Below are 27,836 nucleotides of genomic sequence, written 5' to 3' on the forward strand. Positions count from 1 at the left end.
TCGAAAAATAACTCATAAAAATACCTTTCATCTGATGTATATATTTCTTTAACTTTTCTAATCTTTATTTACCAAAAATTTGAAAATTTGACCGGCTGCGCCATGCACAGTAATTCTGCGTAGAACACCTTTCTGCGTAGGCGGCCTTCGGCCGCGCTTATAAAAAATAACCCTGGGCTACGCCATGCCAAGTCCTGGTGTGTGGTATAACCGTGGCTACCGCCACGGTGATGTCCTTCTGCGTAGTACAACCTTTTGCGCAGAAGGATGTACTACGCAGAAAGACATCACCGTGGCGGTAGCCGCGGTTATACCACACACCCGGACTTGGCATGGCGTAGCCCAGGGTTATTTTCTATAAGCGCGGCCGAAGGCCGCCTACGCGGAAAGGTGTTTCAACTTTTCAAAATGAGTAGTAAAAAAATATATTTTCCTTTTTCTTTATTAACTGAGAGGTGGTAAGGTAATATTTATATTTGTTTTTTTTTTTGTTTATGTGGCAGCACAGCTTTGTAATATCATATATATATATATATATAAATGTGCATGTTGCTACAAAAGCGCGATTTAAAAACATTTATAATAAGTAAAAACAATGCAAAAATGATATGTGAAATATATAAAAATGCAATTTAAGTTTATCGTTGCCAATTTATATAGATATGTATGTGGATTAGGGTTTTGAAAGATGTGTAAATTGTAATTTAAAGTGCTATAGGAATTTGCTAAATTTGCAAATTTTAACAACAAATAACTTTTAAATTATAAGTTTGCGCACTTTAAAATATATATATTTGTGATCGGGACAACTCCCTCTTTCATTTGATACCAAGTTTTACCCCCAACTCGGGGGGTGCTATTCTAAAATTTTCCCAAATAATTTTGCATGTAAATTCAACAACAACGATTTGAGCCAGATAGAAGTCTGGTTCAATTTGGGAGCCAGATAATTTGTTAATTACTTGTCTTTAGTTTGGCAACGTTGCCTTAAATAAATCTGCTTTTTCAAAAATAGATGGCGCTGTTTTGTCTTTCGCCGTATGAGTTAAATGAAAAATAGCGGCAACATCTGCATATCACATTTCACGTGTGCGAAAATATCACGACATCTTCTTAAGCCGGAGTCATTGGTGCCGTATGTTGTATCGCTGTATCCGTATCCCTAACGTAATCAGCTGTTTATCGTTACGACGGTAAACCAAAACCCAATTGGTTGGCTACGATACGGTTACGGCCTTAGCGGCACCAATAATCGATTGCATTGATTCTCATAAGGTTGGTCGAATCAGCTGTTAAAAGGTTACCGATACGGTTATCGATAAAGCACCAATGTCTCCAGCTTTACCGTCATAACGAAAAACAGCTGATTACGTTAGGGATACAACTAAAGAGATACGACATACGGCACCAATGACTCCCGCTTTAAGTTTCTCAATTATCCAGAGCATTCCCGTGAGAATTGAGCGTGAGCTGGAGCTGTAAAACTTACTGAATGGCGGCCGCGTTGTGTCATAAGCATATATATGCAAAGTTTATATTGTAGTGAAGTGCAGCGTGATGGGCATTACGCTTATCCGCTTTTGAAGACCAATGGCTATGAATTCGTTATCGATAGTCGATTTTGTTTGCATATCTTCAGGAAGTTTCAATTTGCATGAAATTATAATCAGTCTTCTGAACGAATCTGGAGTGTGTGGTTTGTTAATTTTGTACAGTCGTTGAATTATTTTTCTTATTGAGTAAATGTGCTTTCAAGTTTTTGCTTAGTATCTTTTCGACGGGTGAAACTGTTGTTTACTGAAACTTATTTTCTAATTTATAACTTGAGTTGTGCGGGTATTTTAAACAAGTAAATTGGGAGGAATATATGCTTTTAATACGTTTATTCACTACTTCGTGCATTTGTACACAAAGGTATACTAAAGAATCCGGGTTTAAAAAATTTAGAATTTGTTTGAAATTTAATGCAAAGAACTATCAATTCGTACATGTACTTTGTACTACGTCAAAATCGCACAGCACAACTGCTCTCTGAACAATAGCATCCATTCGAACCGCCATTAACGTTACCAACGCCATATACACAACACATCAGGAAAACGAGAGTCATTTCAGCAACAGGCTGATAATATTCAACATGTATTTTAAATAAGTAATAAAACATCAACCACCATACATATTTACAATCCAGTATCGAGAGAACAAGGTACCTACTTCAGAAAAAAGAATAATAAAATAGACCTATATATCAGAGTATATATAAAAACGAAACGGCGGTCACACACACACATGAGTCCATCTGTTATATTACGCGTATTTCTGTGCTATTGCGACTTTTATGCTGTGTTGTTTTTAGTTTGTGTTTGTTAAGCGATCAATAGAAAAATACAATAAATTGTTAAAAATTACAATCAAGTAATACATCGTAAAAACCAATCTTCACTGGAATATATTTTGATATTCATTGTACCGTAGTGAGGAGCACCGGCGAAGCGGGATTCATATTATATAAAAAGTTATACTTTTACTGTCGAAGGTCCACAATTCTACTCCTCGATAATGTCCGCAGCTATTGTACAGCAGAATAGTGCAAACAACTCTTCAGATATTTTTTTCGAGTGCGGCGATGTTTTCAAAACGGTAAATATTTATGATACTCATATTAGGTAATAGTCTAGAACAGGGGTCGACTGCTAATACGCGTCCAAAAATATCAAGACAGGTGTCAAAAGACGCATATTGACCTCGACAACAATAATCCGGAGGCGGAAAATAAAAATTTAGCTCATTCAAAAGATATTAACCGAAGAAGAACGGAAAAATTACCCCGGGTCCCTCCGAAACCGGGGGTGGGATTCATATTATTTTTCCGCAGAATACCTTTCTACCACCAATGGGGCGGGATCAAATTAAATCCATGTAAAATCTCTTTGTACAGAAATTTTTTTTCAGTGCACAACAACCACATGAAATTTGCCATCTTCAAGTGCAAATATCTCCAGGCAGAGACACAATTTTTCTTTTCCGCCTTCGGATTATTGTTGTCGAAGTCAATACGCGTCTTTTGACACCTCCCGTATTAGCAGTCTGAACTTTTTCAGTATATTCAAATGAGCTAAGAATTCATGATAATATAATAAGAAATTACTATGTAGATTAGTATTATATACTTCATTACAGTCAATACAAAAAATGTCCTCATTGAGACTAGGCTAAATAGCAATTTTTTTGACGCTGAGTTTTTTGATCCTAAGCTTTATCATGTTTTCCGTAAGGATAGAGATGACACAAAGACTAGCTCAATGTGTCAACTGCTCATTTGTGCTTCATACATTCCGCCGTCCATTCCACAAAGTATTTATAAGGCTGATGTAAATAATACCTTTCTAAAGCGAAGTATGGGAGAAACGCAGCTATGCGTACTTGGGGATTTTAATTTAAATATGTTAACTGGATTTCACTTGAAGACAATCCCTATTTAACCCTTAGACTTCTGATGACTAAAATTGTCGTTAGCGCTATATTGTGGTCTGATAGGCCACAAGGTAAGGTGTACGTGCCACTACGCAAAACAAGTAATTGAAGAAACTAAATGTGTTACAATGTTTATTTAATTCAAAAATATAGCTACTCTTGAAATGCGATAGAGTTGCATTTATAACCAACATTTAAAAGGTAGGCACAGTTTCTACGCTGTGGTCTGACAGACGCAACCTGGAGCACATATAACACAAAAAAATGTGGCAAACGATATTGTTCTATACTGGAACAGAAACTCCTCATGGAACTGTATAAAAGTCATAAGACAGTTGGTCGAAAAATGTTGAGGAACACAAAACTTTTTATTAAAATTTTTGTGAATGGTCTGTCAGACAATGCTAGTCCTAGGATTAACATTGATAGCTCTTATGAATCGTATTTTATTGATAATTTTGCAGGGGTTGGCTTATCTCACTGCCAGGAGTCTTCGAACCTAACCCCGGTCTAAGGGACTGGTACTGCTGCGTCTGCCGAAAAAATTCAAGTACTTAAAATGGTCAAATGTCTCGTGCAAAGCGTAGTTTCACCGAAGGAGATTTTTTTAAATGCAGACCAAAATTTGCAGATGTTTGCGTTCAAAACATTGATTTCAATAGCCTTCGTTAAACCAAAGCCTCATTTTAGAATGAAAGTCGACCGATTTTAAGTTGAAAGATGGTAGGGTTATATGCCCAGCACAAACTGTTGTTTTCCGGCCTTTTGATACAATAATTCATTATGAATAACCGCGTATCTTTAGTTTTTAGAGGGACAAAGCCTCATCTTGTAAATGTTTTCTGGCGAATGTCGACATCACTAGGCTGTTAGTATATAATCGCAACAACAAAACACAGCAAGCAGCGACACTTATGAAGTAGGCAACGAAGAGATATCTCACACACACAGACGAAGTCATCAGTAGACGAAGTCGAAGTAGTTACACATACACACGCATATGGCTATCAGGAAAGCGTCAACTACAAATATACATGAGATACAAATTTTGCTTATATGCGTATGCGTTCGATTCTTTGCTTTCAAAGTATAAGTTTTTATTTTATAAGTTTTTTTTTTTACCCCAGCGGGTTAGGGGATCAGAATATACCCGCGGTAGGTATGCCTGTCGTAAGAGGCGACTAAAATACCAGATTCAAAGGGCTGTGTAGCGCAACCTTTTAGGTTGCCAGCGCAATATATAGCTTCTCCAAACCCAATTGTCAACCTCACCTATCCGCGGCGAATCCTGTTTCACTAACAGACGAGGCTCTGGCGACCCCAAGCTCGTCATGGAACTTGGGGGTAGGGAGGGAGGGAATGGCCTGAAGGTTTAATTTGGCCACATAAATCGTTCACGAGATGGTCGGGCTAGCACCTTAATGGTGCTATGGTACCGGAGCGTACCGGATTTGTATCCGGCAAAGGACCATCACATCGATAACACTCCCCAAAGCCTTCGGGGAGCAACCTTATCGCTACAACAACAACAACAACAACAGATACAAATTTTCTCGTACTTTTCGCGAAATGACTAGACCTTAGGAGAAATGGGTGAACGAGAAAACCGAGAGTATAAAGCAGCTCAAGCTGAGGAATCAGTAATCAGTTTGAATTAAACACGCTATTAGTAGCGAAGTGAAGTATAATTGTACTACACCCAAAGTAGGCTAATAAAGACCATTTTGCAAAACAGAATATTGCAGTTATTTATTTGACAGTTCCGCGATTCGAACGTTAGCAGAAGGTTTCAAATAAGCGGAATTTCCCAAAATTCTTTACAATACATACCTACGTATTCGTATATGTAACAGGAGCCGTAACGTGTAGGTGATATTTAAACTTGGTTGATAGGCTAGAATCTATTTGATTCACTCCAAGTGACTAGTTGGGATACGACCGCCAACTTTAGGAAATGTCAAACCGGTAGACTTGGGTATTGAATGATGAAGTGTTAAAATCAAAATTAACATTTCAGACGCTATTATAAAGTTTCGCAAAAAAACAACAGATTTTTGAGTATAAGGCCAAGTGATTTTTCATACCCTTCTCATACGTACATATATTTTCAACTTAAGCTTGAGGTGGAAATCATTTCAAGGAGCGTTTAAGCTCCTGGAACCTACTAAAAGATTTTGCATCACTGATTTCGCGTATTATTTTAGCCAATCGGAATATAGAATTTTTTGTGAAAATCAGTTCCTTTTTCGGAAAACTTGCTTTTTTAACAACTTAACGACAATTTGAAAACATGCTCGACTTGGGTAATTTTATTTGAATTCATTGTTCCGTATTATTTTTTTTTTGAAAGAATTGTGCAAAGTGAGCATTTACATTTTTTATATAACTTTTCTCTTAGTGTTTTGTTTTAATAACTTGGTGAATTTGGTGATGCAAAATCCGTTATCAGCCGGCATGGAAAGCGCCTGTTTTTTGAAATAACTTTTAAACGATTAGAAAGAGTTAAGTTTCGCAATTGGATTCTTATAACTGGCAGTGATACGCATCCGTTGATGCCCATTTCGACTATATCGGACCAATTTTCTACATGAACAATAAATGACCTAGACGGTCTTAAATGAGTAGAAAATGTAGTACCGCCGCCGCGCCGATTATTTTAACATTCGTCGGCGGCGGTGTATATCTCTACTAAGAACATTAGATATTTTGGAGGTAAACATCAAGAACAATCCGAAGAACTGGAAATCCATGAAGAGCGTATCTAGCATACCGAAATCAATATCCTACAATAATATTATTGCCAACTCTGTTATTGAGGCTGCTAATCTCTTTGCAGATTTCTTCTCCGCAAATTTTATCTCAGATAATGACTTAACAGTAATATATTTCTATGAGTCTACTAGCAACACACACCTTGTTTCACACAGGTTGCAATGTTTAAAAATGGTAATTGTTGTTGTTGCTTTTGAATTAATGGTTCAATTAAAATATAGAGATAATTCATATCCTTTCCTTTCTTTTCCCTTCCTCTTTCATTTTTACCTTTCCTTTCCCTTCCTTTCCTTTAAATTTCTTTTCTTTGCTTCTTTCCCTTCCTTTCTTTTGATTTCCTTTCGTATTCTTTAATTTCTCCTCCTTTTATGTCTTCTTTTCTCCTATCCTTTTCTTTCCTTTCCTTTAAGTTTCATTCATTTCCTGTCCTTTCGTTCGCTGTCCGGTCCTGTCTTCTGCCTTCCTTTCTTCCCCTACAAGTTCCTCCCTTTTATTTGTTTACTATGACAAGCTCGGCTCAAAAACTTATTTAAATCGTAACAATAAATTATTATTAAAATATTAAACTGCATAGATGAAGTTAAGGAAAAATTATCCTAATTAATTGTTTTCATTTTCTCTCCATTCCTTTCTTTTCACTTTCTCTTTTCCTTTCCCCTGCCTTCCTTACCTTTTATTTCGTTCTTTCCCTTCCTTCCTTTCTTTTCATTTCATTTCCTTTCCTATCCTTATTTCATCCCCTTTCTTATCCTCTTTTCTCTTATCATTTTCTTTCGTTTCCTTTTCTTTAATTTCCTGTCCTTTCGTTCGCTGTCCGGTCCTGCCTTCGCCCTTCCTTTCCTCCCCTGTAATTTCCTCTCCTTTTATTTCCTTATTATGAAAAGCTCGGCTAAAAACTTATTTAAATAGTAGCAATAAATTATTAAAACATTAAACTGCATAGATGAAAGTTAAGGAAAAATTATCTTAATTGTTTTCGGTTCCTTTCCCTTACTTTGCCTTCACTTTCCTGTCCTTTTCTTTCTCTTTCTTCCTTTCTTTTTATTTCTTTTCTTTTCTCGTCCTTTCTTGTCCTCTTTTCTCCTATCGTTTCCCTATCTTTCCTTTTCTTTCATTTCTTATCCTTTCGTTCGCTGTCCGGTCCTGTCTTCTCCCTTCCTTTCCTCCCCTGTAATTTCCTTTCTATGCTTTTCTGTCGTTTCCTTCCCTCTTCTTTCATTTCCGTGCCATTCCTCTCCTATGCTTCCCTTTCTTTCTTTTCTTTTCTTTGTCCTTTCGAAAAATTATACCAAATAATACAGAAAATCTCACTGTATGGTACTTACCTTTGCAATAATATTGATAAAAAAGCTCACTTGTTTTGATTTTAAATAAAATAAAATAAATTATTAGCACAGTTTAAACAACTACGTAAAAATTTTAATAAGAAAATTCGTGAAAACTAACTGTTCCCTCTAAAATAACTTATGGCAGCCCTATAAAACCATTAAAAATGGATACTCATTTAATTTGTCTTTACGATCAGCATACAAATTAGCATATACAATATATTGAAGAATTAAATTTCCTTAGTGCACAAATCTTAGCATATACATACAAACTAGAGATATACGCCGCCGTCGCCGCCGATTTTCGTCGTTTTTTGCACGCCGCCGCCGAATGTCAAAAATATCGGCGCGGCGTCCGGCGTGGTACTATATATTTTACTCATTTAAGACTGTATAGGCAATATATTGTTCATGTCTAAAATTGGACGGATATGGGCGAAAGGGGTATCAACGGATGCACATGTTGTTGTTGTTGTTGTAGCGATAAGGTTGCTCCCCGAATACTTTCGGGAGTGTTATCGATGTCCTTTGCCGGATACAAATCCGGTACGCTCCTGTACCATAGCACCATTAAGGTGCTAGCCCGACCATCGCGGGAACGATTTATGTGGCCACATTAAACCTTCAGGCCATTCCCTCTCTCCCTACGCCCAAGTTCCATGAAGAGCTTGGGGTCGCCAGAGCCTCGTCTGTTAGTGAAACAGGATTCGCCGCGGATAGGTGAGGTTGACAATTGGGTTTGGAGAAGCTATCTATTCGCTGGCAACCTGAAGGGTTGCGCTACACATCCCCTTGAATCTGGTATTTTAGTCGCCTCTTACGGCAGGCATACCTACCGCGGGTATATTCTGATTCCCTAACCCGCTGTGGTAACGGATGCGCATCACTGCCAGTTATAACAATCCAATTGCGTAATGTAACTCTTTCTACCCGTTCAAAAGTAATTTTAAAAAAACGGGCGCTTTCAATGCCAGCTTAACACGGATTTTGCATCACCCAGTTCACCAAGTTATTAAAACAAAACACTAAAAGAAAAATTATATAAAAAATTTAAATGCTGTTGTTGTTGTTGTTGATTTGAAAGACTGTGAAAATATTAGTAAGTTCAAAGAAAAATTGTTTTTATATTGTACGTCACTAAATGTGACATGAGTATTTATGTTTAATCTCTTATTTTAACCTAAACTAGGTCCTCAAGACCGTAATAATAAATAAATAAAATAAATGTTGTTGTTGTAGCGATAAGGTTGCTCCCCGAAGGCTTTGGGGAGTGTTATCGATGTGATGGTCCTTTGGCGGGTACAGATCCGGTACGCTCCGGTACCATAGCACCATTAAGGTGCTAGCCCGACCATCTCGGGAACGATTTATGCGGCCACATTAAACCTTCATGCCATTCCCTCCCTCCCCACCCCCAAGTTCCATGAGGAGCTTTGGGTCGCCAGAGCCTCGTCTGTTAGTGAAACAGGATTCGCCGCGGATAGGTGAGGTTGACAATTGGGTTTGGAGAAGCTATATATTGCGCTGGCAACCTGAAGGGTTGCGCTACACAGCCCTTTCAATCTGGTATTTTAGTCGCCTCTTACGACAGGCATACCTACCGCGTGTTTATTCTGATCCTCTAACCCGCTGCTCACTTTGCATAATTAAAAAAAAAAAATTAAGAAGGAACAATAAATTCAAATAAAATGACCCAAGTCGAACATGTTTTCAAATTATCCCAAGTTGGTAAAAAAGCAAGGTACCCGAAAAAATGCTAATTTTTTTAAAAAATTCTATATTCCGATTGGCGTAAATAATAAGCGAAATCAATTACTCAAAATCGTTTAGTAAGTAGGTGCCAGGGGTTTAAACTCTCCTTTGAAATGATTCTCACCGCATACTTAAGTTGCAGTGGCGCGAAAACGAACGGTCGTGTTTAATTTTGCTCCTTGAATTTTATATTGAAAAATAGTGAAACCTCATAAAAATATTAGATAACATAATCTAATGTAAGAGATAGAGGCTCAGGAAACTAATTTGGAAGTTATTTGTGACACTAAATAAAATAAAGTCTAAATTAATAAATTTTTAATATAAATAAGACATACGCATACATTTGCACCTGCATTAGTGGCTACATGCATATGTAAATATGTATGCACATATATGTATGCAAGTTACTTAAACCAAAATGGAAAAAAAGTGCGACAAGTGTAAAAGTTCGATACGGGGAGAAGGGTCAATATACGATGTGAAGGGGTGTGTGGTAAATATTACCACCTGACCAAATCTTCTGGGTTGGACCAATACAACATTAATAAACTGCAAAAATGTGAAATGCTAAGATTTATGTGTACTGACTGTATACAGTATGTACATCATGTAGATGACATATTAAAAGACATGCAAATGGTAGTTAAGCAAAATGAACAACAACTACAATATAGAAGTGAATTTGACAATGCACTTAGAAAGAACGAGAAAAAAATAAAGCATCTTCTACAAGCGGTGGAAACAGCTTTCAGTGAAAGAATTAGAGCTATGCAAAAAGCGCAAGAATCGTGAAAAAAAAGTGTAAAAGAAGTTAATAAAATACGGGCAATAGCAGGCTTTAAACGAAGCAGTGAACAGATATGTGTCGAATTAAAAACTAACAAAGATGACAATAAGAAAATGATTGAAGCAATAAGCAGCGAAAACAAAAAAACGTGCAATGAACTGAAGCAGAATGTCAATAATGTTGGAGCAAAAATATCATATGCGAATATAACAAAAAGTAGTAAACAAAAAAAAGAAGCGTTGCCAGAGATAAAAAAAAATCATCCACTAATAGTGAAACCGAGCAAAAAACAAGATGCGCAAAGGACAAAAAATGACCTTAAATCAAATGTAGACCCTAAAGAGCTGCAAATAACGAATATAGTAACTAGGCAAAGCGGGGTAGTGATAGTTGAAGGTAAAAATGATCAAGAACGAGATAAAATTAAAAATGCCATCGAGACTAATCTTGGAAATACCTATGAGGTCAAGATCCCTAAGAAAGTGAAACCGACAGTTGTTGTATCGGGTATAAATTCTAAATATGATAGTGAAGAACTGGCGCAGAGAATTAAACGACAAAATGCGTGTCTTTCTGAAACGGATTTAAAATTACAGTATGAAAAGAAAAAGGGCTCGAATGTGTATTACAACGCAGTACTGGAAGTGGACGTAGAAGCTTTAACGAATATACTAGCTGGAGAAAGGATAAATGTAGGCTGGGAACGGTGCAGAGTGTATGATGCAGTCCAAGTACTTTGTTGTTTTAAATGCAAAGGCTTTCATCATAAAGCCAAGGACTGTAAAGAAATAGAAGTGTGCAAAAAATGTCTGGGGGAACACAAACATACGCAATGCGATAAGGAACCAGTCAGGAAATGTATCAACTGTATGAGGGCAAATAAGAAACTGACCTTGGGCTTGATGATAACTATGATACTATGGATAGAGCATTTCCTGTATATCAGCAAAAATTATCCGCAAGGAAAAAAAAGATTGTTTATTAGCAACCAAAGCATAAAAAGTACAAAAATCGAAGTAATGCACCCCATAGCTTAGAATGTATATATCTCAATATTTGCAGTATAACAGCAAACAAAAGTGAACTGGAGAGGCTTTTCGAAATAAAAAAACCAAACATTGTACTATGCGCAGAAACATGCACAACTGATCTTATAATGGATACCGAATTAAACATTCCGACATACAAATGTATTCGTTGCGATTCCCATAGTAGACATACGGGTGGTATTTTCATGTATGTTCATAAAAATTTAGAGTTTAGTATAGTCTGCAATATAGCCATTAACATGAATATATGGTGCATTATTATAAAAATCAAAAAATGTGCGTTAAAATGGCAAATTGGTGTACTTTATCACTCACCGAGTAGCAGTGACGCCGACTTTATTACGTTTTTAGATGAAATCCTGACTGAAAACTTCAAGGAATCAGACAATAATATCACAATTGGAGATTTTAACATCAATATGAATGTATCGTCAACATACTCGAAACACCTATTAAGTTTATTCGCACAAAGGGCAATGATTCAAAGAATTAATTTCAATACGAGAACAACAGAGAACTCGTCTACCAACATTGACTTGCTCTTTAGTAATAATGATCAAGTTAGGTCGGAAAATATAGTTGAATATAGAATTTCGGATCATGAAACAATTAACTTCAAAGTGCCAACAACAAAGTTTTGCAAAATGAGAAGCTACTCTACTTTTACCTCATGGGAATGCTATAGTTCCGAAAACCTTTTGAATAAGCTAAGAACATGCGATTTTAGCTTTATGAGTAATGCGGGAGTAGAAAATAAAACTACAGCCCTGAACAATATTCTTACTGAAGTAATGCAAGCACTGACATATGTGAAGAGAACAAAAATACAACTGAGAAATAAGTGGTATGACCGTGAGCTTACAGCTCTCCATAAAAGAAAACTTGAGCTATATAATATTGCCACAGAAACAGGATACTGGGATGAATACAATGTATTAAAGAAAATATACAAAAGTACTATTATGTATAAGAAGAACATGTATATGGAAGGCAGAGTTCACAGCAATAACGGAAACATGAAGCGGATGTGGAAGTGTCTGAAAGACCTCGCAGAGCTTACAGATAACAAAAAACATATCACTAAGATAGTAATACATGGCGAATGCCTCTATAATGAGTATCATATAGCTAATGCCCTAAACAATTTTTTTGTACAGAGCATAGTCGAAATTAGTGGTAGTATCGAAGAAATGGCTACTGCATTCGAACTAAACGTTGATCGCTCGATCACAATAGAACCATTTCTTTTCACTGACATTGAGTTAGATGATATAATGAATATCACAAAAGCTTTTAAAAATAAATATGGCTGAGAAAAGCTTTTATCTGAGGGTGTCTTCAAGTATTCCATATTGTTGTTGTTGTTGTAGCAATGCTCGCCCCACCTAATAGCCGCGATCGATCACAAATTGTCATCAATATCCTCTAACGGGAGTCCAAGGAAACTTGCCGTTTCAACAGGGGTGGACCATAAGGAAAGGGGTGTTAGAGGCGTTGGTTCCACATTACAATTGAAGAGATGGTTGGTGTCATGTGGGGACACATTGCAAGCGGGGCATACATTTTGTATGTCGGGGTTGATTCTGGATAGGTAAGAGTTTAACCTGTTACAGTATCCACAACAAAGTTGAGCAAGAGTGACACGCGTTTCCCTGGGGAGTATGCGTTCCTCTTCCGCAAGTGTTGGATAATTTTCGTTAAGTACAGGGGGCCTACTCTGTATTGTGATGCGAAAGGCAGTGCGATGCGAAAATATATTTCAATGCGAAAGGTAATTGGAACTCTGTAGCGCTATCGCATCGCTAACAATGTCGCTTTTTTATTTTTTGCTAGAGTATGCATCACTGACCAAACTCAAAGAAAGAGAACAAAAGAAACAAGGCGATTACAATTTCGGCAAACGATTAATTTTTGTTGAACAAATTAAAAAAAGGATTCTGTAGCATTATGGAACGATATAAATGAGGAAAGGATTGATTTAAATGAAGAAATCCTCCCAGTTCAGAAAATGAACTGGAAGAAGTGAACGTGATAAATACAGAAAACGTGGAAAATCATAGAATGGGAAATATTGCTAGTTGTATCAGAGAACAAATAAAAAATGACACGATTTCCAATAGAAATGCTTTATAAAAAAGTGGTTTCGATTTAGTTGTTATTTATTTATGTATTTTAAGTCCACTAGGATTACAAATTGTTGCTTTTGTGTTTGTTTTGTTTTTTGAGTTGTCCTATATATTTTTAAATGAATATAAAGATATCAATTTATAAAATCATCAATTAATACTTACATATTTGAACAATGCGAATGCCTATTACTTGTAGCAAGAAAAATGCGAAAATGAATGCTGTTTGAGATTCGCTTTCGCTTTACAGAGTGCCGGCAATGCGAAAAGGGAGACAAATTGCGAATGGGCAAAATGTGAATGCGAAAGTCAAATTATACATGCGAATGTCAAGATACAGAGTACCGATTTTGCGATTTCGCGTATTTTTTCTTTCGCATCGCAATACAGAGTAGGCCCCCTGGATTCACCGGGCAAATCCCGGCATAAAGGTCCGACGCCTGTTTATGGAGTTCACCAAGGACCTGCTTGTGTTTTTTCACTTCATACGGCTGGGTTCTCAGGTGCCGTATTTCCTCAAAATGCTTACGGAGATGACTCCTTAAGCCCCTAGGCGGTGCTGGTTCATCAATCAGATGTCTGTTGGGATGCCCAGGTTTCTGGGTATTCAACAGGAACTGTTTGGTCAGCATCTCATTTCTCTCCCTGATGGGGAGTATTCTCGCCTCATTATGCAGATGGTGTTCTGGGACATAAGAAGACAGCCCGTGGCGATTCTGAGAGCAGTATTTTGGCAGGCCTGTAGTTTCTTCCAGTGGGTGATTTTTAGGCTTGGCGACCATATGGGTGACGCGTAGCACGTAATCGGCTGGCTGTTTGCTTTGTATATAGTCATGAGCGTTTCTTTATCTTTTCCCCAAGTACTGCCAGCGAGGGATTTGAGGATTTTGTTACGGCTCTGAATTCTCGGAACAATTGCGGCTGCGTGCTCATCAAAATGTAGATCCTGATCAAACGTCACACCCAAGATTTTGGGGTGTCGGACAGTCGGTAGCGTAGTGCCATCGACGTGTATGTTCAAAATGGTCGACATTTGGGGCGTCCATGTTGTAAATAAGGTCGCGGAAGATTTAGTCGGGGATAATGCCAGGTTTCTCGAGGCGAAAAAACTAGAGAGATCAGGGAGGTAGCCGTTTATTTTATTGCATAGCGCATCGATCTTTGGGCCTGGGCCTGTGGCCATTATTGTGCAGTCATCGGCGTAGGAAACGATTGTGACTCCTTCCGGTGGTGAAGGTAGCTTAGATATGTAGAAATTAAACAAAAGTGGGGATAGGACACCACCCTGTGGCACCCCCTGTTTAATTCTCCTTGGTTTTGATGTTTCGTTTCTAAATTGCACCGATGCCTGCCGACCACCCAAATAATTTGCGGTCCACCTTTTAAGACATGGGGGAAGGGTAGACCCTTCCAGGTCCTGCAGTAACGAGCCATGGTTGACCGTATCAAAAGCTTTTGATAGGTCTAGCGCTACGAGTACTGTTCTATGGTGGGGGTATTGATTTAAACCGCAATTTATCTGGGTGCTAATGGCAGTTAGCGCGGTGGTAGTGCTATGGAGTTTTCTGAAGCCATGCTGATGAGGGGCTAGCTGCAAATTTGCTTGGAAATAAGGGAGAAAAATGGCTTCAAGCGTCTTTGCCACTGGCGATAGGAGATATATCGGACGATACGACTCACCTATGTTAGCTGGTTTCCCAGGCTTTAGTAGCGGGACCACCTTGGCCATTTTCCATTTCTCAGGTATGACAAAGGTGGAAAGAGACAGATTGAAGACATGCGCTAAATATTTGAACCCCTCTTTCCCTAGGTTCTTAAGCATCGACATGGCTATGCCGTCTGGGCCCACTGCTTTGGATGGTTTAGCAAGACCAATGGCGTCCTCAACCTCTTTAGCGGTGATGGTGATTGGTGACGCGCTGAATTTGTGTTTATGTGCGCGTCTATTGGCTCTCCGTCTATCTTTGTCCACCGTAGGATGCATTACATATTGTCGGCAGAAAGCGCTCGCGCATTTTTTCGCGTCCGACAGCACTTTGTCGCCAAAGGCGATGGAAACTTTGTTGTTCTTGTTGTAGCGATTAGGTTACTCCCCGAAGGCTTTGGGGAGTGTTATCGATGTGATGGTCCTTTGTCGGATACAGATCCGATACGCTCCGGTAACACAGCACCATTAAGGTGCTGGTCCGACCATCTCGGGAACGATTTATATGGCCACATTAAACCTTCAGGCCATCCCTCCCTCCCCACCCCCAAGTTCCATGAGGAGCTTGGGGTCGCCAGAGCCTCGTCTGTTAGTGAAACGGGATTCGCCGCTCGAAGGTGAGGTTGACAATTGGGTTGGAGAAGCTATATATTGCGCTACACAACCCCTTGTGCTTAGTCGGATTCGATAGGGACTTTACGGTGGACCAAAGTTTACCCACACCGGTAGAGAGGTTACAACCTCTTAGGTGCTCCAAGCAATCTGATGCGTTGGTTTATATCCCTTATTTGGGGGTCGCCTGGGTCAAGCTGTCTTATAAGGTCACGTTCTCTCGCTAAGTTTGCGGCCTCCGCCGGGAAGTGGGGCCGGATTTCGGGAATTCTCCCGGCGGGAATGAAATGTGCCGAGGCGGATTTAATGACCTTACGGAAGGCACGCTCCCCTTGGCGGGCATCAGTCGGGATAGGGAGGGCAGCAAAGCTGCTGTCTGTTGCAGATTTATATTCTTCCCACTTTCCTTTTTTTAAGTTTATGAAAGTGCGTTTTTCAGTGACGATGAAGTCGGCGTTACGCTCAAGCGAAATAAGTATGGGCAGGTGGTCGGATGCCAATGTTACCATCGGCTGTCAGTTGACGCAGTTTACGAGTTCTGCGCTCACGATTGAGATATCTGGCGAGCTGTGACATACGTGTGGGGGCGTCTCCGTTTATTGTGCAGAACGTCGTTTCTTCTATTTGATCCGCCAACATCTCACCCCTACTGTCCGCCAGCAAGTTTGAATGCCATAGATCATGATGGGCATTGAAATCGCCTAAGATAATGCGATTGTTGCCAGTGAGTAAGGCCCTGATATTCGGGCGGTATCCACTGGAGCAACAGGTGGCAGGAGGGATGTAGATGTTGATGATTTCTAGGTTTGCATCGCCTGACCGGACAGATAGGCCTTGACGTTCTAAGACATTGTCCCTGCAGTCGATGCCAGGATCAAATATACAATATTGCACAGAGTGGTGTATGATAAACGCGAGACCGCCTCCATTTCCGCTCTCGCGGTCTTTCCTGTGGACGTTATACCCAGAGCAGGTCTGCAATGCAGATCTTGCTGTGAGTTTAGTCTCTTGAATCGCAGCAATGCGGATGGTGTGCCGCTTCATGAAATCGACTATCTCCGTAATCTTCCCAGTTAGTCCATTACAGTTTAACTGCAGAATTCTGAAGTGCATAAGGGGAGACGTCGCCACTCTGGGGGTAAGTGACGGGTGACTACGCCTGGGTTGGGGAAGGCCAGGACGCAATTGCTGTTGTGGCCCTAGGACTGGGCGTCCTTGGGCAAGCATTGGGGTACCCGGATGATTTGGGTTTGCGACCTGGAAACATGGCGCGATGAAACCCGTCGGGGGGTTGCCGTCGCGGAGACCAGAACATCTAGGGAAGTGGCACCACCCAAGGCAGGAGCTGCATTGGGCGGATGTCGCAAACATATATATTCTGTGTTGTTGTTGTTGTTGGAGCAATGCTCGCCCCACCTAATAGCCGCGACCGATCACAAATTTTCATCAATATCCTCTAACGGGAGTCCAAGGAAACTTGCCGTTTCAACAGGGGTGTACCATAAGGAAAGGGGTGTTAGAGGCGTTGGTTCCACATTACAATTAAAGAGATGGTTGGTGTCATGTGGGGACACATTGCAAGCAGGGCATACATTTTGTATGTCGGGGTTGATTCTGGATAGGTAAGAGTTTAACCTGTTACAGTATCCAGAACGAAGTTCAGCAAGAGTGACACGCGTTTCCCTGGGGAGTATGCGTTCCTCTTCTGCGAGTTCTGGATATTTTTCTTCAAGTACTGGATTCACCGGGCAATTCCCCACATAAAGGTCCGACGCCTGTCTATGGAGTTCACCAAGGACCTGCTTGTGTTTTTCCGCTTCATACGGCTGGGTTCTCAGGTGCCGTATTTCCTCAAAATGCTTACGGAGATTACTCCTTAGGCCCCTAGGCGGTGCTGGTTCGTCAATCAGATGTCTGTTGGGATGCCCAGGTTTCTGGGTATTCAACAGAAACTGTTTGGTCAGCATCTCATTTCTCTCCGTGATGGGGAGTATTCTCGCCTCATTATGCAGATGGTGTTCTGGGGACATAAGAAGACAGCCCGTGGCGATTCTGAGAGCAGTATTTTGGCAGGCCTGTAGTTTCTTCCAGTGGGTGGTTTTTAGGCTTGGCGACCATATGGGTGACGCGTAGCACGTAATCGGCTGGCTAATTGCTTTGTATGTGGTCAAGAGCGTTTCTTTATCTTTTCCCCTGGTACTGCCAGCAAGGGATTTGAGGATTTTATTACGGCTCTGAATTCTTAGAACAATTGCGGTTGCGTGCGCACCAAAATGTATATCCTGATCAAACGTCACACCCAAGTTTTTGGGGTGTAGGACAGTCGGTAGCGTAGTGCCATCGACGTGGATGTTCAATATGGTCGACATTTGGGGCGTCCATGTTGTAAATAAGGTCGCAGAAGATTTAGTCGGTGACAATGCCAGGTTTCGCGAGGCGAAAAAACTGGAGAGATCAGGGAGATAGCCGTTTATGTATTGCGGCGTAGGAAACGATTGTGACTCCTTCCGGTGGTGAAGGTAGCTTAGATATGTAGAAATTAAACAAAAGCGGGGATAGGACACCACCCTGTGGCACCCCTTGTTTAATTCTCCTTTGTTTTGATGTTTCGCTTCCGAATTGCACCGATGCCTGCCGACCACCCAGATAATTTGCGGTCCACCTTTTAAGACATGGGGGAAGGGTAGACCCTTCCAGGTCTTGCAGTAACGACCGTATCAAAAGCTTTTGATGTGTCTAACGCTACGAGTACTGTTCTATGGTGGGGATATTGATTCAAACCGCAATTTATCTGGGTGCTAATGACATTTAGCGCGGAGGTAGTGCTATGGAGTTTTCTGAAGCCATGCTGATGAGGGGCTAGCTGCAAATGTGCTTGGAAATAAGGGAGCAAAATGGCTTCAAGCGTCTTTGCCACTGGCGATAGGAGAGATATCGGACGATATGACTCACCTACGTTAGCTGGTTTCCCAGGCTTTAGTAGCGGGACCACCTTGGCCATTTTCCATTTCTCGGGTATGACAAAGGTGGAAAGAGACAGGTTGAAGACATGCGCTAAATATTTGAAACCCTCTTTCCCAGTTTACGAGTTCTGCGCTCACGATTGAGATATCTGGCGAGCTATGACAGCTTCCTACCATACGTGTGGGGGCGTCTCCGTTTATTGTGCAGAACGTCGTTTCGTCTATTTGATCGGCCAACATCTCACCCCTACTGTCCGCCCGCAAGTTTGAATGCCATAGGTCGTGATGGGCATTGAAATCGCCTAAGATAATGCGATTGTTGCCAGTGAGTAAGGCCTCGATATTAGGGCGGTATCCACTGGGGCAACAGGTGACAGGAGGGATGTAGATGTTGATGATTTCTAGATTTGCATCGCCTGACCGGACAGATAGATAGGCCTTGACGTTCTAAGACATTGTCACTGCGGTCGATGCCAGGATCAAATATATGATATTGCACAGAGTGGTGTATAATAAACGCGAGGCCGCCTCCATTTCCGCTCTCGCGGTCTTTCCTGTGGACATTATAACCAGAGCAGGTCTGCAATGCAGATCTTGCTGTGAGTTTAGTCTCTTGAATCGCAGCAATGCGGATGTTGTGCCGCTTCATGAAATCGACTATCTCCGTAATCTTCCCAGTTAGTCCATTACAGTTGAACTGCAGAATTCTGAAGTGCATGAGGGGTGACGCCGCCACTCTAGGGGTAAGTGAGGGGTGACTACGCCTAGGTTGTGGAAGGGCAGGACGCAATTGCTGTTGTGGCCTTGGGACTGGGCGCCCTTGGGCAAGCATTGGGGTACCCGGATGATTTGGGTTTGCGACCTGGCAACATGGCGCGATGAAACCCGTCGAGGGGTTGCCGTCGCGGAGACCAGAACATCTAGGAAAGTGGCACCACCCAAGGCAGGAGCTGCATTGAGCGGATGTCGCAAACCTATATATTCTGTGCTGGCAGACGGTGCAAACGGAGGCAGGGACTAAGAGTCTGTTTCCCTGACCTGCACGATTGCTGCCAGAAAAGAGGGGGGGAGAAGACGGGGGCAGGGGCTGATGCTCAGCATTGCTACCAGCTCTACTACGAAGTTAGTAGTTATGAGAGGTATCAGCTGTTTGAGTTGTTGGCGCCGTGGGGCGCGAGCAGCAGCGGGTACTTGTTGAGGCTTGCTGAGCAGCGAAGCTGCTGGAAGGTAGTGGGGATACGCTTAGGCGTAGACTACGGGACGCCCTTGGGCGTGAGCAGCAAGGAGCCACAAAAGATTTATAAAAGTTACGTGGACGTCGGGTTTTGGGATCAAGCCCAGAACAACCTGTCCGATGCAACCATCCCTTGCACGAGACACACTGAACAGAGTATGACCGTCCTAAAAAGATTCTTTTCTGGCAAATGCAGCAAAACCATTTCTCAGGACCGGGGTCAGGAGACGGACCCGGATTGGGTTCGATACCTTCCCGGAGTAAGAGAATATGTAGCAGTCCTGCTGCAAGGAGCTGCTGGGAGGATGATAATTTGTGGGAGGGACGAAACAAATTAAATGGGGTCACACTGAAATGACAGTCCTTGGTCGGGAAAAATCCCGAGTCGCTCCGGTACATAGAACCGACTGCCTTGGGAAGCGATATATATTCTGTGCTGGCAAACGGTGCAAACGGAGGTAGGGACTAAGAGTCTGTTTCCCTGACCTACACGATTGCTGCCGGAAAAGAGGGGGGGGGGGGGAAGACGGGGGCAGGGGCTGTTGCTCAGCATTGCTTCCGACTCTACTACGAAGATTGTAGTTATGAGTGGTAGCAGCTGTTTGAGTTGTTGGCGCCGTGGGGCGCGAGCAGCAGCGGGTACTTGTTGTGGCTTGCTGAGCAGCGGGGCTGCTGGAAGGTAGTGGGGGGGGGGGGGGGCTCTTAGACGTAGACTACGGACGCCCTTGGGCGTGAACAGCAAGGAGCCACACAAGATTTATAAAAGTTACGTGGATGTCGGGTTTTGGGATCAAGCCCAGAACAACCTGTCCGATGCAACCATCTCTTGCACGAGACACACTGAACAGAGTATGACCGTCCTAAAAAGATTCTTTTCCGACAGATGCAGCAAAACCATTTCTCAGGACCGGGGTCAGGAGACGGACCCGGATTGGATTCGATGCCTTCCCGGAGTAAGAGAATATGGAGCAGTCCTGCTGCAAGGAGCTGCTGGGAGGATGACAATTTGTGGGAGGGACGAAACAAATTAGATGGGGTCACACTGAAATGACAGTCCTTGGTCGGGAAAAATCCCGAGTCGCTCCGGTACATAGAACCGACTGCCTTGGGAAGCGTCAAGGATTCCATGATGTACATTGGTAACTTTTACAAAGACATAATAAATGAGTCCCTAAATAATGGCATTGTTCCAAACTGCTGGAAAGTTTCAACAACCTGTGGAAAAAGTAAAACATACAGTGAAACCGGAGGAGTTACGGCCAATCAATATGAGAAAATTATGGAAATGGTGGTGAATAATCAATTGGTGGCATACCTAGAAAAGCACAAAGTTATTATACCAGAACAGTCTGGATTCAGGAAGAGCCATTCTTGTGAAACAGCACTTAACATGGTTATTGCAGAATGGAAAGAAGATATATCAGATAAAAAAGTTGTGGTGTCTGTCTTCTTAGACTTGAAACGCGCCTTTGAAACAGTTGATAGATGGGAATTGTTGAATGTTTTGTTCAAAACTGGTGTCAGAGGTAAGACTTTGGAATGGTTCCGAAGTTATCTCAGTGACAGAAAGCAAAGGACGGTAATTGGAAACGCAGTCTCATCGGTTGTGGATGTATATATCGGATTGCCACAAGGTTCAGTCCTTGCACCGATACTATTTACATTGTACATAAATGATATAAAAAAATGCTTAAAATATTGCAATTTACGTCTATTTGCGGACGATGCACTGCTCACCATCAGTGAGAAATATGCCGACTGTGCTATGCAGAAAGCACAAAAAGACCTTGACTCTCTATACAACTGGTTGTGCCTTAAAAAATTGAAGTTAAATATAGATAAGACTAAGTTCATGGTATTTTGCAAAAACCAGAACATCATACGTAATAACGATTTAAACAATATAACCCTGAAGATAAAAAACAACTTAATTCAAAGACTAAATGAAATGAAGTACTTAGGAGTTTTAATTGATGAAAACCTGAATTTTGGAGAACATATAAATTATCTTGAAAGAAAAATTGCGCAGAAAATAGGATTCATGTACAGAACATGTAAACATATTAGTCAACGTCATAAAATAATGTCCTACAATTCTGCTGATAGTGAGTGATATGCAAATTAAAAGACTACAAATACAACAAAACAAGGCAATGCGATTTATATTAAAATGTCCCCCAAGAACATCAAAAACTATAATGCTGAATCGGTTAAACTGGCTTAGTATGAAACAGTCAATAAGTTACTTCACTTTGAAATTTGTACATCATGTAAGATTAGGATGGCTACCGAGTTACCTGAGCAATAAAATATTATATAATCACGAGATCCATAGTTATGGAACTAGATACTGCAATAATATAAGGCTGCCTAGAGTAAGAACAGAGTTCGCAAAGAAGACTAGAATACACAGGGTACAAAATGTGACTACGCCTGGGTTGGGGAAGGCCAGGACGCAATTGCTGTTGTGGCCCTAGGACTGGGCGTCCTTGGGCAAGCATTGGGGTACCCGGATGATTTGGGTTTGCGACCTGGAAACATGGCGCGATGAAACCCGTCGGGGGGTTGCCGTCGCGGAGACCAGAACATCTAGGGAAGTGGCACCACCCAAGGCAGGAGCTGCATTGGGCGGATGTCGCAAACATATATATTCTGTGCTGGCAAACGGTGCAAACGGAGGTAGGGACTAAGAGTCTGTTCCCCTGACCTACACGATTGCTGCCGGAAAAGAGGGGGGGGGGGGGGGGGAAGACGGGGGCAGGGGCTGTTGCTCAGCATTGCTTCCGACTCTACTACGAAGATTGTAGTTATGAGTGGTAGCAGCTGTTTGAGTTGTTGGCGCCGTGGGGCGCGAGCAGCAGCGGGTACTTGTTGTGGCTTGCTGAGCAGTGGGGCTGCTGGAAGGTAGTGGGGGGGGGGGGGGGGGGCGCTTAGACGTAGACTACGGGACGCCCTTGGGCGTGAACAGCAAGGAGCCACAAAAGATTTATAAAAGTTACGTGGACGTCGGGTTTTGGGATCAAGCCCAGAACAACCTGTCCGATGCAACCATCCCTTGCACGAGACACACTGAACAGAGTATGACCGTCCTAAAAAGATTCTTTTCCGGCAGATGCAGCAAAACCATTTCTCAGGACCCGGATTGGATTCGATGCCTTCCCGGAGTAAGAGAATATGGAGCAGTCCTGCTGCAAGGAGCTGCTGGGAGGATGACAATTTGTGGGAGGGACGAAACAAATTAGATGGGGTCACACTGAAATGACAGTCCTTGGTCGGGAAAAATCCCGAGTCGCTCCGGTACATAGAACCAACTGCCTTGGGAAGCGTCAAGGATTCCATGATGTACATTGGTAACTTTTACAAAGACATAATAAATGAGTCCCTAAATAATGGCATTGTTCCAAACTGCTGGAAAGTTTCAACAATAGTACCTGTGTAAAAAGTAAAACATACAGTGAAACCGGAGGAGTTACGGCCAATTAATACGTTACCCTCAGATGAGAAAATTATGGAAATGGTGGTGAATAATCAATTGGTGGCATACCTAGAAAAGCACAAAGTTATTATACCAGAACAGTCTGGATTCAGGAAGAGCCATTCTTGTGAAACAGCACTTAACATGGTTATTGCAGAATGGAAAGATGATATATCAGATGTCTGTCTTCTTTGACTTGAAACGCGCCTTTGAAACAGTTGATAGACGGGAATTGTTGAATGTTTTGTTCAAAACTGGGGTCAGAGGTAAGACTTTGGAATGGTTCCGAAGTTATCTCAGTGACACCCTCACTAGGGTAGGCACCTTGTCGTTGGTGTGAGGGCTTAGCCGAACTCCATAGCGCCCGACTATGAGGCGGAGCTGTTTAGGACTGACATCTACGCCGTTTCGCCTCATAGGAGGGCGGCGGGATGTCGGTGACCAAGAACTGCCAACCCCTAATCCAGGGTGTTATGCGGACCGTGCCTATTGGACGATTTGCAGCCAGGGGATAAATTCGGCTGTATTCGAACGGAGCCTTCCCGATACCGGGCCATCTCGGGAAGTATTTATGGCCTTACCGCAGTAAGGGGCGCTGCTGTGGCGGACGGTTCTTTCCCCGTATATAATACTGGACCGCTGAGCCCGCCTTGTCGGGCAGGTGGTCGTACGACCAAGATGAACAACTCATTACCTGAACGTAATAAGGAGGATATAAAGAGGAGGACTGAGTCGCAATCCAGGGACGACAAATACGAATTAAGCGATGCGTCGGACTCGGGGAGCGAGAGTAGTGCTGATTCAATGAACTCCGTGTTGGAGAAGCACACAAATGAAAACGGAGTAGAAGAGTGGAGAAGGGTACGGAGCAGAGGAAGTAAAAGAGCTCTCTCGCAGTACCGTGCAGCTCTAAGAATTGTACAACGCTTGGGAGCAGTGGTCGACCCAACAGAAGTGGAGATCGAGCGCTTGGAATGGGCCCATGAAGCGGTAGAAGTAGGTCGAAGGCAGTTCAAAAGGTTTGCTGCGAGAAACCCTCGGTTCTGCAACCGGTACGAGGAGGAAGAAGCGTCGAATGGCAGAATGAAGAGGCAACGTTCGGCAGAAGGCGACAAGCCTGCTTTCAAGAGGCAGAAAGGACCCAGTCCTAGAGCCGCGAGACAGGGCAGTCGCATAGACAAGACAAGTAGGCCCAAAGCTGTAAGACAGATGGGTTCCAATAGCGAGGTAGCAACTACCTCGAAAGCTGCCAGTCAGAGGGAAGTTCCAACTACGGAAGTAGGAGATAAGCCAAAGGGAGATAACGCTAAGACTCCGGCTTTCTCGGAGGCGCTAAAGGGAGTTAACGCGAAGACTCCGGTGTTCTCGGAGGTTCCAAAGGGAGATAACACTATGACTCCTGCTTTTACCGAGAAGATGAGTGATGTGGCAAAGCAGTCACTGACTGTGGCGCTGGTTGATCGTAGCAGTCCGTTCGGACAAACGACTACTGAAAGGTGGAGATCTGTGGAAAGGGAGCTTATTAGCTTAATGCTTAAGATGATGCGGGAACAACCAAGTAAGCCCCTTCCAACCTTTGATTCGGGGGGATGGTATAATGGTGTGAAGATGATAGCGTGCGACAACATCGCGAGCTTGCGGTGGCTGGAGGAAGTCGTTCCAAACCTCCAAAGGCAAGGCACGAACGCGCGGTTTGAGGTGGTGGATAAAGCGCAAATCCCCACGGTACCAAAAGTTAAGGTATGGATACCATGCGTGATGAAGTCGGAGGATACACTGCGACTTCTGCAGAATCAGAATCCGAACATACCGACACAGGATTGGAAGGTACTTACTGTATCTCGGCCTACCGAGGATGGTCAGTTCTACATCTTCCAAATAAACAAGCAGGCGGAGGATATTTTGTACACGCAGCTTGGCAAAATGTCCTTTGGCACTGGCAAAATTTACATGCGACTCAGGAAAAGAAGTCCCGAGGATAAAAATCCTAACACGCTGGAAGTGGGCGAAGTCGAAAAGGACCTCAGAAGCCTAAGGGAAAAAAGACAGGTGGAGGTCCCCGACGTCACCACGAACGTGCTAGAAGAGGACCAAACGCTAAATGGTGCTGTGACTCGCACAGAGGAACACACGGCACAACATTCACGAGGGGCTGAAGGGCGCCTCGAATACTCTAAACCAAAAGGGCAAGAGGAGGACGACGACGTCAAGACGAAGGTGCTGGAGGGGGACAAACAGCCCAATGGTGCTGCGAGCCCTACAGATAAACCTCCAACACAGTAAAGTGGCGTCGAGCGAACTCCTCCTAACCCTTGAGGAGGGTTCGTTTGACGTGGCGCTGATCCAGGAGCCGTGGCTCTCATCGGGAGGAAAGGTTTCTGGACTTAGCGCGCGCGGGTTTGGCGTTTACTACGCACAAACGGAAGGACGGGTGCGAGCTGTAGTAATGGTAAGGAAACAGCTGCATTCATATATGCTGCCTAATTACACCACCGAGGATCTCGTAGCGGTGGCCGTTGAGCAAAAGAATAAGCAGGCATTTATCCTGGCGTCCTGCTACATGGCCCATGCTGCGGAGGTTCCACCGATGGAGTGCAAAAGGCTAGTACAGGAGGAAGGGCGCAAAGGGCGGTTGGTCATAGGCGCAGATGCAAATGCGCACCACAATGCGTGGGGAGGAGCAGATACGAACGAGAGAGGCGAATCTCTATTTTGTTACATCCTGCAAACCAATTTGCAGATAGCCAACAGGGGAAATGTTCCTACATACATTGGTCCAACATCCAGCAATGTTCTGGATATTACATTGAGCTCCGAGCGTGATATATCAAGGTATGATTGGATGGTTCTCGATAGACCATCCTTCTCCGACCATGCGTATATAAGCTTCAGCATCCCACTAAAGAGGGTAGAGAAGGGAGGAACCTTTAGAAACCCTAGGGCAACGAATTGGACTAAATTCCAGAAACATGTAGAAACGAAACTGGGACAACCCAAAGAGGTTGCTAATGTAGAGGAACTGGAGGAGTCGAATGAATTCCTAACAAGGACGCTTATGACTGCGTATAACAAAGCTTGCCCTCTAAGAAGATTCAGAGGAAAAGCAAAGCCGCCATGGTGGAGCAATGAGCTGAGTCTTCTAAGAAGACAGGTAAAAGAAATGTTTAAACTCGCAAAGACCGCGGAAAGCGAAGCGTGTCGGGACGAGTACAGGGATCTACTGAGGATCTACAAGCGTGAAATTACCAGGGCGAAGAGAAACTCATGGAAAAGTTTCTGTACGGACATAGAGTGCTCCAGTGAAACAGCACGGTTGAAAAAAGTCCTAGCAAAGGGAAACATAGTCCAGGGACTAATAAAGAAAGAGAACGGGGAATGGTCACGTGATAGTGAGGAATCCCTTGAGGTGCTTCTCGATACACATTTCCCATCGGGAGACGGTTTAGAAGAACCAGCAGACATCACTCACACTTCGATCACGGAGCTAGTGGTGCCGGGCTTGGTGACCGATACCAAGATCGAGTGGGCAGTGAAGACGTTTTCTATGTTTAAATCGCCGGGCCCAGATGGTATATTCCCGGCCATGCTACAAGTCTCAAGTAGGGCGGTCGTGGAATGGCTTCAAATAATATTCGATGGGTGCATAAGACTGAATCATGTACCGCACTCTTGGAGAACTGCTCGTGTAGCTTTTCTACCAAAGGCGGGGAAGATCGGTCACGTGTATCCCAAAGACTATAGACCCATTAGCTTAACATCATTTCTGCTCAAAACCTTTGAGAGGCTGATAGATGTGTACATAAAGTCCAACGTGGATGAAAAGCTGCTCTCCACAACACAGCATGCGTACACCAAAGGCAAGTCGGTAGACACCGCATTGCATAGGGTGGTAATAAGCATAGAGAAATCCCTGGAATATAAGGAGTATGCTCTAGGAGTCTTCTTGGACATTGCCGGGGCTTTCAATAATGTTGCAAAATGGGCGATTATGGATGGTCTTAATTACATTAAAGTACATCCTGCCTTAATCAGATGGATCGGCTGCATGTTAAATTGCAGGAAGATTACATCACAATGGGGATTGTACGAGGCCACGAAATCAGTGGACAGGGGCACGCCGCAGGGAGGGGTGCTATCACCTCTGCTGTGGACACTGGTCATCAACCAACTGCTCAGGCAATTCGATGAGGGACCCGTAAAACTTACGGCTTACGCAGATGACGTTGCAATTGTCGTAAGTGGAAAATGCCTTCCAACGATTAGTTCTTTGATGGATCGGGCGCTTCGGGATATTCATACCTGGGCATCTAATGTCGGGCTGAAAGTCAATGCGGAGAAGACGGATATGGTCTTGTTTACAAAGAGGTACAAGGTCCCAAATTGGACCAGGCCTAAGTTAGGAGCGGTGACCTTACAGGAGGAACCTTGCACAAAATATCTAGGAATCATCCTAGACAGTAAGCTGTCATGGAAGCTCAACGTGGAGGAGAGGGTCAAGAAGGCCTCAACGGCACTCTATGCATGTAAAAGAATGCTGGGGTGTACGTGGGGCCAAT

General features: G+C 42.8%; 1 protein-coding gene across 2 annotated transcripts in view; it reads left to right on the top strand.

The window, feature by feature from the left end:
* The first annotated feature begins 1,657 nt into the window (after nt 1–1,657).
* Tis11 (Tis11 zinc finger protein) overlaps nt 1,658–27,836 on the top strand; it is a 292,416-nt gene continuing 266,237 nt past the window's right edge. Inside the window, exon 1 of one of the 2 annotated variants that reach the window (XM_067782402.1) lies at nt 1,658–2,640. In XM_067782402.1, the coding sequence (XP_067638503.1) occupies nt 2,560–2,640 (81 nt within the window). In that variant the 5' untranslated portion in view covers nt 1,658–2,559. The remainder of the gene's footprint in view (nt 2,641–27,836) is intronic. The other variant, XM_067782405.1, reaches the window with a different exon arrangement.

The sequence above is a fragment of the Eurosta solidaginis genome, chromosome 4 (genome assembly GCF_040869045.1).
Source record: "Eurosta solidaginis isolate ZX-2024a chromosome 4, ASM4086904v1, whole genome shotgun sequence".
NCBI classification, from domain to species: domain Eukaryota; kingdom Metazoa; phylum Arthropoda; class Insecta; order Diptera; family Tephritidae; genus Eurosta; species Eurosta solidaginis.